Raw genomic sequence first — 13,952 nt, 5'->3', positions numbered from 1 at the left:
CCCCTCTGGGTTCTGCACAGTTCCCTAACGGGTTCGTTAGCAAACCCCTCTGGGTTCTGCACAGTTCCCTAACGGGTTCGTTAGCAAACCCTTCAGGGTTCTGCACAGTTCCCTAACGGGTTCGTTAGCAAACCCTTCAGGGTTCTGCACAGTTCCCTAACGGGTTCGTTAGCAAACGCCTCTGGGTTCTGCACAGTTCCCTAACGGGTTCGTTAGCAAACCCTTCTGGGTTCTGCTCAGTTCCCTAACGGGTTCGTTAGCAAACCCTTCTGGGTTCTGCTCAGTTCCCTAACGGGTTCGTTAGCAAACCCTTCTGGGTTCTGCTCAGTTCCCTAACGGGTTCGTTAGCAAACCCATCAGGGTTCTGCTCAGTTCCCCATCGGGTTCGTTAGCAAACCCATCAGGGTTCTGCTCAGTTCCCCATCGGGTTCGTTAGCATACCCTTCACGGTTCTGCTCAGTTCCCTAACGGGTTCGTTAGCAAACCCTTCACGGTGCAGCTTAGTGCCTTAACGGGTTCGTTATCAACCCTTCACGGTTCTGCTTAGTTTTTACTTTTCGCGCTCTTCAGAGCTGAAAAGTATTGTTCCGACCTCTGTTGGCTGGACGGCTGGCTGGATTTGGTGTAACCGCATTTATTCGTCATAAATAAACTTTTTGAATTTCAAATTTCCCGCGAATTTTCGACTCGAGATTCACCCGTAGTTCACCTCACACCTCATAGGTGGCGTAACGTATTTAATTTCAATTGAAATTATTTTTCTGTCGGCGCCGGGCTTCGAACCCGCAATGTCCTGATCCATACGAGACGCCAGTGAAGTCGCCCGACCGCGCGCTCTACCACGAAGCCACGCTTGGTTGTATTACAGAGCGAGTTAAATTATACTGAAGAGAAGAAAGAGAGAGTTAGGATATGGACCCCCCCCACCTCCCCGACGCCCGCACTTACTGCGTGGGTTTAGCGGGAGACGAGAGAGAGAGAACTGTGCAACTGTCTGGCTTTAGATATGGACCCCCCACCTCCCCGACGCCCGCCACTGGATGCTGTCGAATATATATTGTATCGCGCTAGAGGAGGAGAGACAGTTGCTTGCAATTTTTTTTTGCAATTTATAATTATTATATATCTTTTTAATCCTAGGCAAGATTAGATTTCTACTTGGGAACTTAAACATTACAATTAATATTATCATATTAATCAAAAAAGAAATTAAGGTTCTCCCCGACAGAAGGCGCGCTAAGCAGAGAGAGTTTTCTAATTTCACCAATGATATCGTTTTTTAAGACTCGTCTGCTTAAAAGTTAGGCAGGTTGATTTACTAATAAAATTAAATGTATTAACAAAATGAAACTCGAGTCAGCGTTTTAAAACTATAACTAGTTTGGGACGGAGGTACCATTGCTCACTATTTGTTTGGCATATTTAAAATTAAATGATCACTTAACGGAACTGACATAAAATAATAGGTAGATTTTTGCAGAATTAAATTGCAGATTCTTTGCAAAATTAACTAATCATTTTGGCAGTTTCCGCTCTCGCTGGGTTCATCTACTAATAACAGTTACGTAAGTGATAATTATAAAAATAAAATCAACAATCTCATAAAATCAACAACTCAAAATATAAAATGAAATTTATGATCAAAATGAATCTAATTTCAATCAACGACAAACGGAATCAACGTGTTCATCTCTCCATCCACGGAAATATGAAATTTCTACATGAAACATGAAAGTGCTATCAACCTAACAATTTTTAGAAATGTAATTTTAATCAGTGAAACATACTCATTTAAAGTTAACTAATTATAAGTCGCTAATTTGATTATTATATTTAAAAAAAATTATATTATTTAAGTAATAAATTTAACGATGGTGTTGATAGTACCAATAGAGTTTTCAAGGATTGATTACGTTAATATCAACATATCAAACAAAAAGTATTTAATTATAATTTGGAATTTCAATTTAAATTTATACAGTTTTTTAAATGCCCATTGAGATTCAGAGTCTGTCACTGAATGTTGAAGATATCCAGTCTCTGCCAAGTGATTTAAATTTTCAGACCCTCTCTGTGGGAAAGGGGGAATTAAATTAACGAGACTTACAAACTGACATCATCCTTAAATTAAATAAGGATTATAAATGAAAAGTTAAATCAAGGTATTGAAGGTTTAATTCTAATGTTAGGAAAGGATTTTAAAATATCCATGCGGTGGCATAACTAGTTAAATATCAGCAACAGTTGAAAAACCTTGGCCTAACTTTTAGGGTGGTCTGCTACAGCAGCGCTTCTCAAACTGTGGTCCGTGGACCGGCACCGGTCCGCGGACATGCGGCTGCCGGTCCGTAGGCAAGCGCCGGCAGACTCTGCCTTTCCCTGCTATAAACGGCCGTTTCTCTGTTTCTAGTCCCTCCTTATATCAGTAAAGATAAAAAAGACCAAAGTCGTATTTACCTTCTTGAATTTTCATCTTAACGGATCACATGCGCCGATTTAGGTGCGCGAGAGTTAGAGATCGAGCTGTTCCATTATAGTTACCCTTTTTGACCTAACCCCTTTAGTTAAAGTAGAATTGGCCTCGGTTTATTTTACGAACCCCGCTAGGTGTCACCAAGTTCTGACTAATGAGAGGCGTGCCCGAGAAATATCTTTTTCATAAGATCTCTGCGACTCAACGTCTATTATTTTAGCATATTAAGCTTATTCACTATTTGAAATTTAAGCGTTTTCCGTTATATCTGTACTAATTTTTATACCGTTAGTACCCATTCTGTTAAAAAATATGGTTTCTAAAAAAATTGAACATCTATTTTGTTGTTGGAGAATAGTTCACATTTTTTGGTAAGGGATGGTGAAAAGAGGCCCAGTGGCTCATCCTTGCCATTAAAGGAATACCGAACTGATTTAAAAATTATCTCAAATCTAAAGAAAACCGTACTTTTTTGAGAGTTTAAATTCTTCTGATTCCAAAAATATGCTTAATAAATATTTAAATAGGAGGGAAAACACAGAAAAAACACTTCGAAAACTTGAAATTTGGGGGCAAAAGAAAATTTGGGGAGAAGTTTTTGGCGGGTATTTCTCCTCGCTACGTCACTCACGGCATCTCGCGGAAAAGCCAAGCGCGCGCCCGAGACTCCCGAGTCTACTAATGCCGTGCGAATCTGAATAAAATAGGCTTAACGCGGCGCTGAGACACTAACAGGGGTCACGTGAGCGACATCAAGAGAGAAAATTTCTCCTTACTACGTCATCAAACGAAACAAAATTTAGCTAGGCCTTTTCCAAACACAAAACTTTGATTGCAATGTACAAATTTCTACGAAACCAAATACAAAAGTAAACATATCATAATAAACTAGATTTTTCAAGGATTTTTTTCGTATTTTAAGTTTTTGGATGACGAAAATTATAGCACTCGTCATCCACAAACTCTTTAAGTTGTAATCTCATAATAATGGTTTACACACGTATATAAATAAACTACTAATGTGTTTACCATTTTCTCATTCATTAAACTTGGAAAATTGCACTTTATACCAAACAAAAAATATATCTGGTCCGTCATACATAGTTGAAAGAAAAAACCGGTCCGCAAGATTAAAAAGTTTGAGAAGCGCTGTGCTACAGTATAAGGTACAATTCGTTCAGTAATATAAATCGGTTACATAATAATAAAAATATAAATTTAAATAAGATTTGCAAACGCTTCAGAAACTCCCGTTACTCGGACCCCCGAGTCCCCGATGATACCCGACTCCCCGTCTCCCCGATACACTAAAGACCGTGGCTTAAACCTCCTGAGCGTCCGTGTAGCTCGCGGCCATCTTTATTGTTTACATGAGCTCGTCACTACAGGGTAGGAAATAAGACAGGTCCCAAACCAGTTTATTAATTCGGAGCCTACGTTAATCATTAACGTAGGCTCCGATTAGTTGCTCGGACCAGTTTATTTATTCCAAAAGTTGGGGTCAGTGGTATCAGGGAGCACTTTATTAATTATGGTTTTTGGAAAAAATAGACGGTGGGACCAGTTTATAAATTCGGGGTTCCTTATTAGAATTTTTCTAGCTCAACACATTTTCTACCTATTCTACTCCTAGGTAGTTAGTACTCCTTGGCTACAACTTCCCTACAAAAGTTTTGTATTCTATTGACTATTGATCTTGTCTAGCGTCTATACTCTAGAATGAGTCTCTTGTAGTCGACATTCTAGACCATAGCCAGTACTAGTTGTCAGTAGTATTAGGCAGTAGCAGAAGTAAATATTTACTTCTGGCAGTAGTGTATGGTCACATTACTTATTTATTTATTTATGGAACACTGTTCGTGAAGCCAGCAGAGTGGCTTGTGTACGAACATCGGATACAAAGAGAGATGTAAAAACAGAGTAATTATTGAATATAGGGCTAAGAAACAGTGTAGTATAATGAATGAGATTAAGTTGACTAACAACGTAGCCTACGTTAATCACGCTAACAATATAAAAATTATAGGAACATAAGGGAGTATATTAAACAGTATTTGATCTGGCTTACTGATAGCGAGAGAAGATATTGCCACCGAATTTATGTAAAATGCAATAAGGAATAAGGATAGTTCAGACAAGTTGGGAAAACCAAAATATTACCTCTCCGTGTCAAGAAGATTATATAAACTTAAGTATCCAATGAAAACGTTATGTTTCTGAGTTGGGGTTTCCCATTTTTGTTGTTGTTTTGAAAAATATATCGCAATGCACGGGCCTTGATAGATATAGGAGGCAATGAATGAAATATATCACAATGCACGGGCCTTGATAGATATAGGAGGCAATGAATGAAATATATCACAATGCACGGGCCTTGATAGATAAAGGAGGCAATGAAGGAAATATATCGCATGCACGGGCCTTGGTAGATATAGGAGGCAATGATAATCTCTCTCTTTGCACGAGAGGTTTATCTTTAATATTTAAATAAATATAATTATTTTTAATTATTTTAATCTTCAATAATTAACATTAATAATAGTTAAATCGTTTAAAATAGAGTTATACCTATTATCTTCTCAAACTTTGCTAATATTGACGTTTAAAGTGAAGGGTACCCCTCTTGCCCGCTTTTTTCAAATTTGGGGTATATATACGATTCGTTTCCATTATAATAGTAAGGAAAAAGCGCAATTGCGAAAACCTTTGGTGGCGATCCCACCTTAGGGAGGCTAGACGTTTCTCGTAACCCTAGCTGATCGCCGCGTATATCCTAAAACCAAACGATGATAATGGAGTAGAAGCCAATGATACAGATTGGTGTCTATGTGGAATAGACGGAAGACCAGTGGATGGTGGTGTTAGAAGCCAGTGTAAGTGCAGACTGGTGTAAATGTGGGATTGACAAAGAACAGAAGATGGTGGTGATTAGAAGCCAGTAAGAACAGACTGGTGTCCGTGTGGGATGGACAAAGACCAGAAGATGGTGGTGATTAGAAGCCAGTAAGAACAGACTGGTGTCCGTGTGGGATGGACAAAGACCAGAAGATGGTGGTGTGAGAACTCAAGTAGAGGAGCCATTTCCGTGACTGTGAAAGCAGTTCGGAAATGGCCAACACGTTTGCTCCGATACGCAAACTGCGAACGCGGTCACGTGGGTGTAACAACGGACAGACAGACACACACACACACACACAGACAGACAGACAGACAGACACACAGACAGACACGGCCGTTACAGAACCTCTCCTGGACTACGTCACACGGAGAGGTAAAAAGTGTTAGCTCTATATATCTATCTATCTATCTAAACGCATATTTGAATGAGGCGCTAAAACATTCGAAACATAGATGGCGATAGCTATGCTATCGCCGATCAATAACGAAACACGAGGTTAGCCAGTAAACGGCGAGAGAGAGGCATTCGGGTTTTTCGCGTGAACATGTAAAGAACGATTAATAAACGTAACTCTTTTTATCTTTTTCTATAACCGCAAGTCTTAATAATAATCATTAATTACACGCCTGAATCAACGACAATTAACAATTAACAAAAGGATTAAGAACCTCAAATATCATTAGACATGTTGATTGATATAATGATATTTAGTGGCAACTAGTTGAAAAATTGTGATAAGAAATAAAAGTCCCTAGTAGGGACTTGGCAATTCGGGCTTAACTCCGCCCCCAGCGCCATTATGGTATGTTTTTTAACAGAATGAAAGCTATATAAGTCCCTCCTCCTGGTATGTTTTTTAGCACTAGTGGAAGGTAGCCTGACGTTGCATGACGTAGTATTGCCAAGTCCCTGTTATGGATGGTTATATGCTACTTTTTCCTACAGTAAAAAATTCAAATTCAATTAGAATTTTCAGCTTCTTTACTTTTGTGTCTTTACGTGCTTTTTATTCTCACCATTTTAGAAATTTAATTTATAGTGGGACCGGTAAAATAATAATTAATGCGAGGGTCACTGGTCCCAAGGACCACCACCACATCCGCGACACCAATTCGCCGCCGCCCACTCCGAAACAGACGAGCGCCTGAAAGGCTCAACCTATGAGACAGCAGCTAAACCAAGTTTTCACCATAATAACAATAACCTCATGAAGGACAGTATAAATAATGAGTTTAAACAAACTTTTCACCATAATAACAATAACCTCATAAAGGACAGTATAAATAATGACTTTAAACAAACTTTTCACCATAATAACAATAACCTCATAAAGGACAGTATAAATAATGACTTTAAACAAACTTTTCACCACAATAACAATAACCTCATAAAGGACAGTATAAAATAGTGACTTAAACGAAGTTAAATCTGAATTACAATCTACCTCATTAAGCTCAACCAAACTGTTACAAATGCATAGCGCAATATTACAAGTTGCCAATGATCTTCGAATTTTATTGTTAAACCCTCACATTATCTTAAGACTCATACAGTCACTGGGTTTTAATCTCACGGGAGAGTATTGCTATATTCGTAATTCCCGCTTATTCCAAACACAACCTAGATGGCGCCCCATCCTCAGATATCGATTGATTGTAACCCCCATTTTCTAAGCATGAGATCATGAACGCTGGATCTCTAAAGGGACCGGAAAACGCCCGCCTTCCACTGTACAAACCGAGTCCTCTCTAGCATAGCGTCGGGGGAAGGTATGGGGGTTGTGAATTTGGGAACACTTAAGGCCATTCGGTCTTTTGTGATTCTGAATAAACCTATTGAAAAGAAATTTAAACGACCTTAGCCGTACCCGTTTTTTTTTATTTATTTTTTTACAAAGCAAACGTGCTATAGAGAAAAATCTATTCCGTTTACCAGTCCCTTTAGAGATCCAGCGTTCATGATGAGATATAGGAGAGAACATTCCTCACTTCTTTATCCGCACTCAAGCGGCATCCTTGCCACCCAATGTAACGAATGACCATAATCATATGGTAGAATAAATCTTGGATATTGATTAGTATATCTCGCCTAATTAATCCACCAAGACTTGAACACTACAGTTAATTACTTATTTAATTAAACTGTAAACCAAATTCTTACTAGATTGGTTTTATTCATAATCGGAATGCTATTTTATAAACAATGGAAAAAAACCTGAAAATTTTAAATTTGTCGGGGTCAATGAATATAGTAATACTAATTCTAGTCACTAGAGGGCGCGAAAAGTGTAATCTGGCCGGGGCCATCTTGTTTTTAACGAGTTCGTCATCAAAACCATCCTGGTTCTTATTAACGCCCTATTGAGTTCGTCATCAAACCCATCACGGTTCTGAGTAGGGTCCCAACGGGTTCATTATCAAACCAATAATAGTGCTATGTAGCGCCCTTAACTGTTCATAATGATAACCTGCACGGTTCTGTTTAGGACCCTAACGGGTTCGCTTTATCACCCTACACGTCTCTGATTAGCGCCCTAACAGGTTCGTTATCATACACATAACGATTTTTATTAGCACCCTGAAGGATTCGTAAACCATCTCATAACGGTTCTAGTTAGAACCGTAAAGGGTACATTTGCAGGCTAATGACGATTCTAGTTAGAATAAAATACTAGGATAGAACTAAATCAAGACATATTAATGACAGTTTGAAACAGGTTTTTATTATTCAAATTGAGAGCTTGCTCACGACGTTACAAACAGAAATAGACATTTTTTGTGCCTCCAAACCAAAAATGACTTTTTGAAAATACTCGAGAGTTTTTCTCAACTTTTTTGGATACTCCAAATGGAAAACATAATATGACGCAAAAACACAAAGCGTGCCTTTTCTAATATTTTTCATGTAGAAAGAGTTATTCTCAATGTTTAAAGTCACATCCGAGGAGAATGTGTCCTCTTGCGAAAAATAAAGCTGCGGTGTTGCATATCGTTGATCAGTCTTAATAATAAAAAAAACAGACTATTTGTAGATGTATATAGTCTACATAATCGAATAGTTTACAACACTCAAAATCAAGAATATCACCAACCCCATTGAATTTTTCAAGAATAAAGCTATTTAAAATACATTATTTACCAAATGTGTATAAAGCAAACTTGAATCTTCTGAGAACAGAGTACAAAAAAGCAATATTGCGGCATCCACTTGAAGTGCTGTAAAATAAAACAACTGTGCAGTAACCATCACAAAAGTTTAGCACATATACTTCAATTTAGTGTAAGTGCCCAACCCTCAAATTCTGCTTCCGTAACTATTTCTTTTTTCTTGTCTAAGAGTTCGATAAGTTTCTTGGAAGATCGTTGTTTCCGCGCTAAAGATATAATTTTGTTTTTCTTCTGAGCCATATAATTTACAAAGGTATGCTGGATTTCAGAGCCGCATGGCTTCCCGCAAATTCGAGTCAATTCCTCAATTAACTGTAAAGAACATTACTTGTATATGCAAATTATTTAAAGTGAGGGTGAAGAACAAAATAGTTTTTTTTCGATCTTCAACTAATTATAACGCTTGCGTGCAAAGTGAAACAGCAGGAATTATATCCGACTGATTTAAATTTCAATATAGATTCAGATTCCATGGACTAATTAAATGCCATAACTGCGAGGGAACCTTCAGCGTAAAATATAATACAAAATTCACGCGACGTGATAACCGTGGCACGCGAGAATAATTTGTTAACTGCAAGGCATGGGAGTCACACGCTTTGTTGGAGGTGCGGAGTTTAAATATATCGATGAAGCCTGAATCTTTTTTTATTTTTAAAATCGTTTGGTTATATCTCAGTGATGTTTCACTATGCAGATAGATCTAATAGTTATGCCTATAGTAGAAGAATCAATAAAATAGCACTGATAGTCCACTTCAACTTCCATTGAAGAAACAACAAATAATCTCACTTCGTTTTCTTTTTGCAAAGCTGGAAATGTTTTCAGGATAGTGGCGATATCTTTTTGAAAAGACATTTTTCGACGGAAGTTGAAGGTTTTCATCATTTTCTCATTAATTATATTCTGGTCACATTTGCCGCGTTTCAGCTCAGTGTTTAATACTTCTATGTGGGCTTGAATGCTGGTATCATCTTCAGCTTCTGAAGGGTCTTGTAACTAAACGAAAGGATAAAAATTTCAATCATTTTATATTCACCCGTACCCATCATACTGACAAACTTAATATACCTGCGTTCCTCTTGGTTTACTAGTTTTTCCATCTGCAGTCTTCTCACTCCAATTTTGTAAAGCTTTTCGGGATGAGCGGAATTTATTTTTCATCTCTAATACTTTCTTGTGGGTTGTGAGTGGCAAACGCTCGTGTCTAAATTTTTGTCTTAGAGACAATACCCAATTAGCCTTAATATTAAAAAAAAGGTCATATAAGTTCAAAAAAAGGTTTTGTTCTGTACCTAAATTTAGGATTCTTATACAGTAACTTACGTGTTTTGGACGAATTTTTCTATCCGCGAGGAAAGGATGTTTCGCCACTAATAACATCGCTACCTTTTGGTATTCGTCTTTAGTGGGATACCTTTAACAATTGCTTACTTATTATAGTCCGTAATTAAGAAAATAAAACTCGGTTACTTACAATACATGAGTCCTCATATCCTCGTAAATGGTTGAAAGAATTTTGCCCCGATACTTCCTTCCAAAAAGTCTGCTGTCTCTGTTTTTAATCACGCTTTCTACTTCGTTAGAAAACTTTGGAATGTTATATTTAAGGGGTAATTTTCCTTCTTCTCGGTCTCTTAAACTGAATTCCTCGTCTTCTTCGTTTTCTTCGGTATTTCTTTGTTGTGATGTTTCCGCTTCCATATCAATCGGAGTTTCCATGGGTGCTAGTTTCTCACCTTCTAACCTTTGAATTTGAATATCTTATTCATTAACAGGCCAGAGGAAAAATTGAAAAGGCTGCGCTTACTGTGCTTTGCTTTGTAACACATTTTCCATTGCTACGAGAACTCTTATCTTAGATTTATTTGCTGGTAGACTATCCGTTAGTTCCAAATCGATCCAGTCTCCCCAAGCTTCTTCATTAACTTGCAACAACCTTATTTCTTTTTGAAACAAAGTTCCTATATCGTCCATCACATTTTTTACCGAGGCCGCACTATTAACATTCACAATTTTATTTCTTTCTTCGCAAGTTACATGATAGGTTACAGTGCTATCAGCTTCAGCCATGCTGTACAAAATGAAAAGTCAATTGCGCAAATCTTGAACACATCATTTGCAAAGCCAATGCTGCAGTTTAACATATTCCTCCCCACAAGACTTAAAAGAATGCAAAGGGGGGTGATAAAGTTTAGCTGAATTAGGTGTCAAAAGCTCCCACATATTTATGTCTTTCACCGAATATGCTGCCATATGCCGATTGTACCTCAAAGTTTGATATACTCTTGCACATAATACCCACTCTGTTTTTACTTTTGAAACGAATAAAACTTGGTAGAATACCGGAATTTCCTCAGCTTGGATGAGATCAAGAATAAAAAAGACGGCCCAAGGGCTCGTAATAGTAGCCATATCGTACGAGTGAATAGCCCCTCTATACCCTACCCTAATGAGTGGATAACCCCTCTATACCTTACCCTAATGAGTGAATAGCGCTATCTTTTTCAATGCTTAAATGATTTACCGTGCATAAAATTAGAGTGAATAGCCCCTCGATTCCCTACTCTCTAAACAGTGATTAAATTATAACCGTATAAATTTACTTATGGTTTAATTCTAATATTCCGGCGAATCGAAGAACAGATAGTTTTTAGTGATAATCCCCTCGATGAGCTTACAACATAGACTTATGCCGAATTTGCCGATGCACACTTATCGCATCTTATAAATTTCTAACAAGGACTTATGCCCAGAAACTTTTGAAAGAGAAAGTTTAGTTATAGTGATTACGCATTTTAGTGATTATCCCCTCGAATTACCTTTAGTAATGCTAAATGATCAAACGCATAACGCTCATTTAGCACTATGTTAGCTCTATCTAAACCCACATTTGAATTAACCGCCAAAACGTTCCAGTCAAACATAACATAGATGACGATAGCTACCGAACGAGAACGAAACACATGAGCGCGGTAGGAAACGGGGAAAATCGTTATCTATTTAATTAGCACATACATAAAAATAAAATAAATATAAAAACCCCAAACATACAAATTCATAAGTATCCGACCCCACAGATAAAAATTCAAAAGTATCCGACCCCACAGATTAAGAGGTACCCCACCCCACATCACCCCGACATTTTAGAGATAAAAATAAATGATAAAAAAACTCTAGGTTTCTATCAAGGTTCTGTGGTTTAGTGGTTAGAATGTTTGTCTACTGTGCCAATCGACCCGGGTTCGACTCCCGGGTCTGACCTGAAAAAATTTTAATTAAAATTAAATCTCTAACCGAACCCACTAACCCCTATGGGTGGGTTGTGATAATATAAAGTTCCTTTTAAGCCAAAATCGGACGATAACGAAGCGACAACCCCGGCCACTACTACTACTACTACAACGGACGGCTCGGGTCAAACTAAGAGCCTATCGTATACTACGATATGGCTAAAAAGAAAGTTTTCGCGTACTTGACACTATTTCTAGTTAAGAATTTGGTTTCCACTATTAAGTCTGTTTCCACTAAATTGAAACGAATCGCTAAGCAGTGTCGTAAACCACCAGGTAACACCTTCAGATTTATATCCTTACATTTTCCCTCTTCGTTATCATTTTCAAAACCATTGCTACCGCTTTGTAACCAACAAAGTAAATTTTGGTGTCTACTGGAAATTGTTCTAGCTATGTTTTTAAAATTCCTTGATTTGGAAGCCATAGATTTAAAATATTGGTGTTTGGCTTCGTAGCGCATGCACCAGTGGTGAATTAGGGGGCCGTATTCTTCTATCAATCGCGGATAATGGATGAGATAGTGAACCTTCGTTATAAATGATGCGGGAGATAGTTCTTTAAGAACTTCACAGAAATCTGATATTTGATATGTCAAAAAAGTAAGCCATTGTTTTGATATAACAGGCGCGGTTACGATTTGAACTATTTCAGTCAATATCATTAAAAGCTCCCAATGCTTATCTTTTAAATCAATAACGTGACCTAAAATTAATGGCAAAATATAAAAGAGACATTTCTTTTGAGATGCACTTCCACATATTTTGCCTGAACCTGTTAGAACCCTTTGTTGTATTAAAATGGGTTTATTTCGCCTCTCAAGTTCTCCATAAGGGAAAGTCTCTAATTTATTATTAAGATAATCCAAAGAAAAGCTTCCATCCTTGACAAGCTTGGTAATAACTAATTTAAGTATCATCGGAATTACACCCTCATATAGATCAGGGGGAAACGACTCCGTTATTCTAAAGTTTTGTAATGAACTAAATGGACATTCGTTATCCACACCATATATTTTCGCGTTTCCTGCGTTTCTTTGAACTTCCGTTATATGGTATTTGTGAACTGCTTCGCTTCTTAAAATAAAACTCTCCTCGCTAAATTCGGTAGAAATTTGTTCCTTAGTAGCCATACACACCCGGCATATTCGACCTTGAGAAAAGTTCTGCGAGAATCCGCCTAATGCGTGAGCTGAAAGGTTATCAGCACATATAGTTGCTACGGAACCCCGCACAAGTATTTTATGTTTCTCCATGAAAATTCCCTCAACTTGCATCCTTTTCAGCTCACTTATAACTGGTTCTAATACATGGCTGTAGCCGTACTTTGATACGTGTGTGTATTTAAATGCACTAAGAAGAAAGATTTGGCTTAATTTACTTCGACGATGGGCTTTGATGTTTCCAATTGTAAAATAAAGTTGTGTAATCTTGTTTAGACCTCTTTTCCCTCCTAAAGGATTACATATTTCTACTTCGTCCAAATACAATTCAATCCTTAAAATAACATCTTTCGTTTGGTTATTAAAAAATTGGTTGCGCTTGTAAACTTCCCCATCACTAAAATCAAGCAGGACTTCATTATATGAATTGTGAAGTTGTTTTAGATCTTGCTTCGCTTTATCCTCCATGATTTCTTCCCAAATATCATCATGGTTTAATACCATTATTAGAACCTTATCAATTGGTACTACTACCATTTTATCTTTTATTTCTCTATTTTTAACCTGTCTTACCCCTAGAACAAACTCTTCAGGCTCAACGAGATTCAGTGATTTCTTACAAAAAGCGTTAAGTGTGTGTTCACTTTTAACTAATTTAGTAACTGAAGCTGCAAGGTCAGCATTTTCCATAATGGCTTCCCTGGGTAGCTCTAAACAACTTTCTAAAATGCCGCTTATGTCGTTGGCTATATTTTGGGCAACAGATAATGGAAGCTGATGCTGTTCCCTAAGTTTCTTTTAAGATTTTCAACTTTGACTGAGTCTTCATCTTCTTGCTTTATCTCGTCATTTAGTAAACTACCATTGTCAATGTCATCAGGTATATCATTTAGCTCATGGGCTGGAACTGTCTCCTTATTAACGCATTTGATTCTGCTATTATTACGCAAGAGTAATT

At 37.5% G+C, this 13,952-nt stretch overlaps 1 protein-coding gene and 2 long non-coding RNA genes across 3 annotated transcripts; 2 read left to right on the top strand and 1 right to left on the bottom strand.

The window, feature by feature from the left end:
* Positions 1-793: 793 nt before the first annotated feature.
* LOC149650530 (uncharacterized) lies at positions 794-1,890 on the top strand. Its single transcript, XR_016371558.1, has 2 exons — positions 794-1,416; positions 1,481-1,890. It is a non-coding gene; the product is annotated as an uncharacterized LOC149650530 (long non-coding RNA).
* Positions 1,891-5,753: 3,863 nt separating this feature from the next.
* LOC149650529 (uncharacterized) lies at positions 5,754-7,452 on the top strand. The gene is made up of 2 exons (XR_016371557.1): positions 5,754-5,938; positions 6,397-7,452. It is a non-coding gene; the product is annotated as an uncharacterized LOC149650529 (long non-coding RNA).
* Positions 7,453-8,641: 1,189 nt separating this feature from the next.
* On the bottom strand, positions 8,642-10,612 carry LOC149650528 (sterile alpha motif domain-containing protein 3-like). Its single transcript, XM_089849132.1, has 6 exons — positions 10,350-10,612; positions 10,017-10,286; positions 9,866-9,956; positions 9,611-9,781; positions 9,332-9,538; positions 8,642-8,851 (listed from the first exon to the last, which is right to left on the bottom strand). Exons 1-6 carry the CDS (start codon positions 10,610-10,612, stop codon positions 8,642-8,644), a joined length of 1,212 nt encoding a protein of 403 aa, XP_089705258.1.
* Between the last annotated feature and the right edge of the window lie 3,340 nt (positions 10,613-13,952).

Source organism: Phalangium opilio, unplaced genomic scaffold, assembly GCF_054372755.1.
Source record: "Phalangium opilio isolate 3A_F unplaced genomic scaffold, DU_Popi_V2 ptg000086l_1, whole genome shotgun sequence".
In the NCBI taxonomy this organism is placed as follows: Eukaryota; Metazoa; Arthropoda; class Arachnida; order Opiliones; family Phalangiidae; genus Phalangium; species Phalangium opilio.
This window is presented reverse-complemented; position numbering and strand designations above follow the sequence as displayed.

Coding starts and splice junctions, on each gene's coding strand:
- LOC149650528 (XM_089849132.1), bottom strand. CDS start 10,612: ATGGCTGAAGCTGATAGCACTGTAACCTATCATGTAACTTGCGAAGAA. Junction 9,957..10,016: donor GATATGAGGACTCATGTATT/GTAAGTAACCGA, acceptor CAATTGTTAAAG/GTATCCCACTAAAGACGAAT. Junction 8,852..9,331: donor CTTTGCAAAAAGAAAACGAA/GTGAGATTATTT, acceptor TGTTCTTTACAG/TTAATTGAGGAATTGACTCG.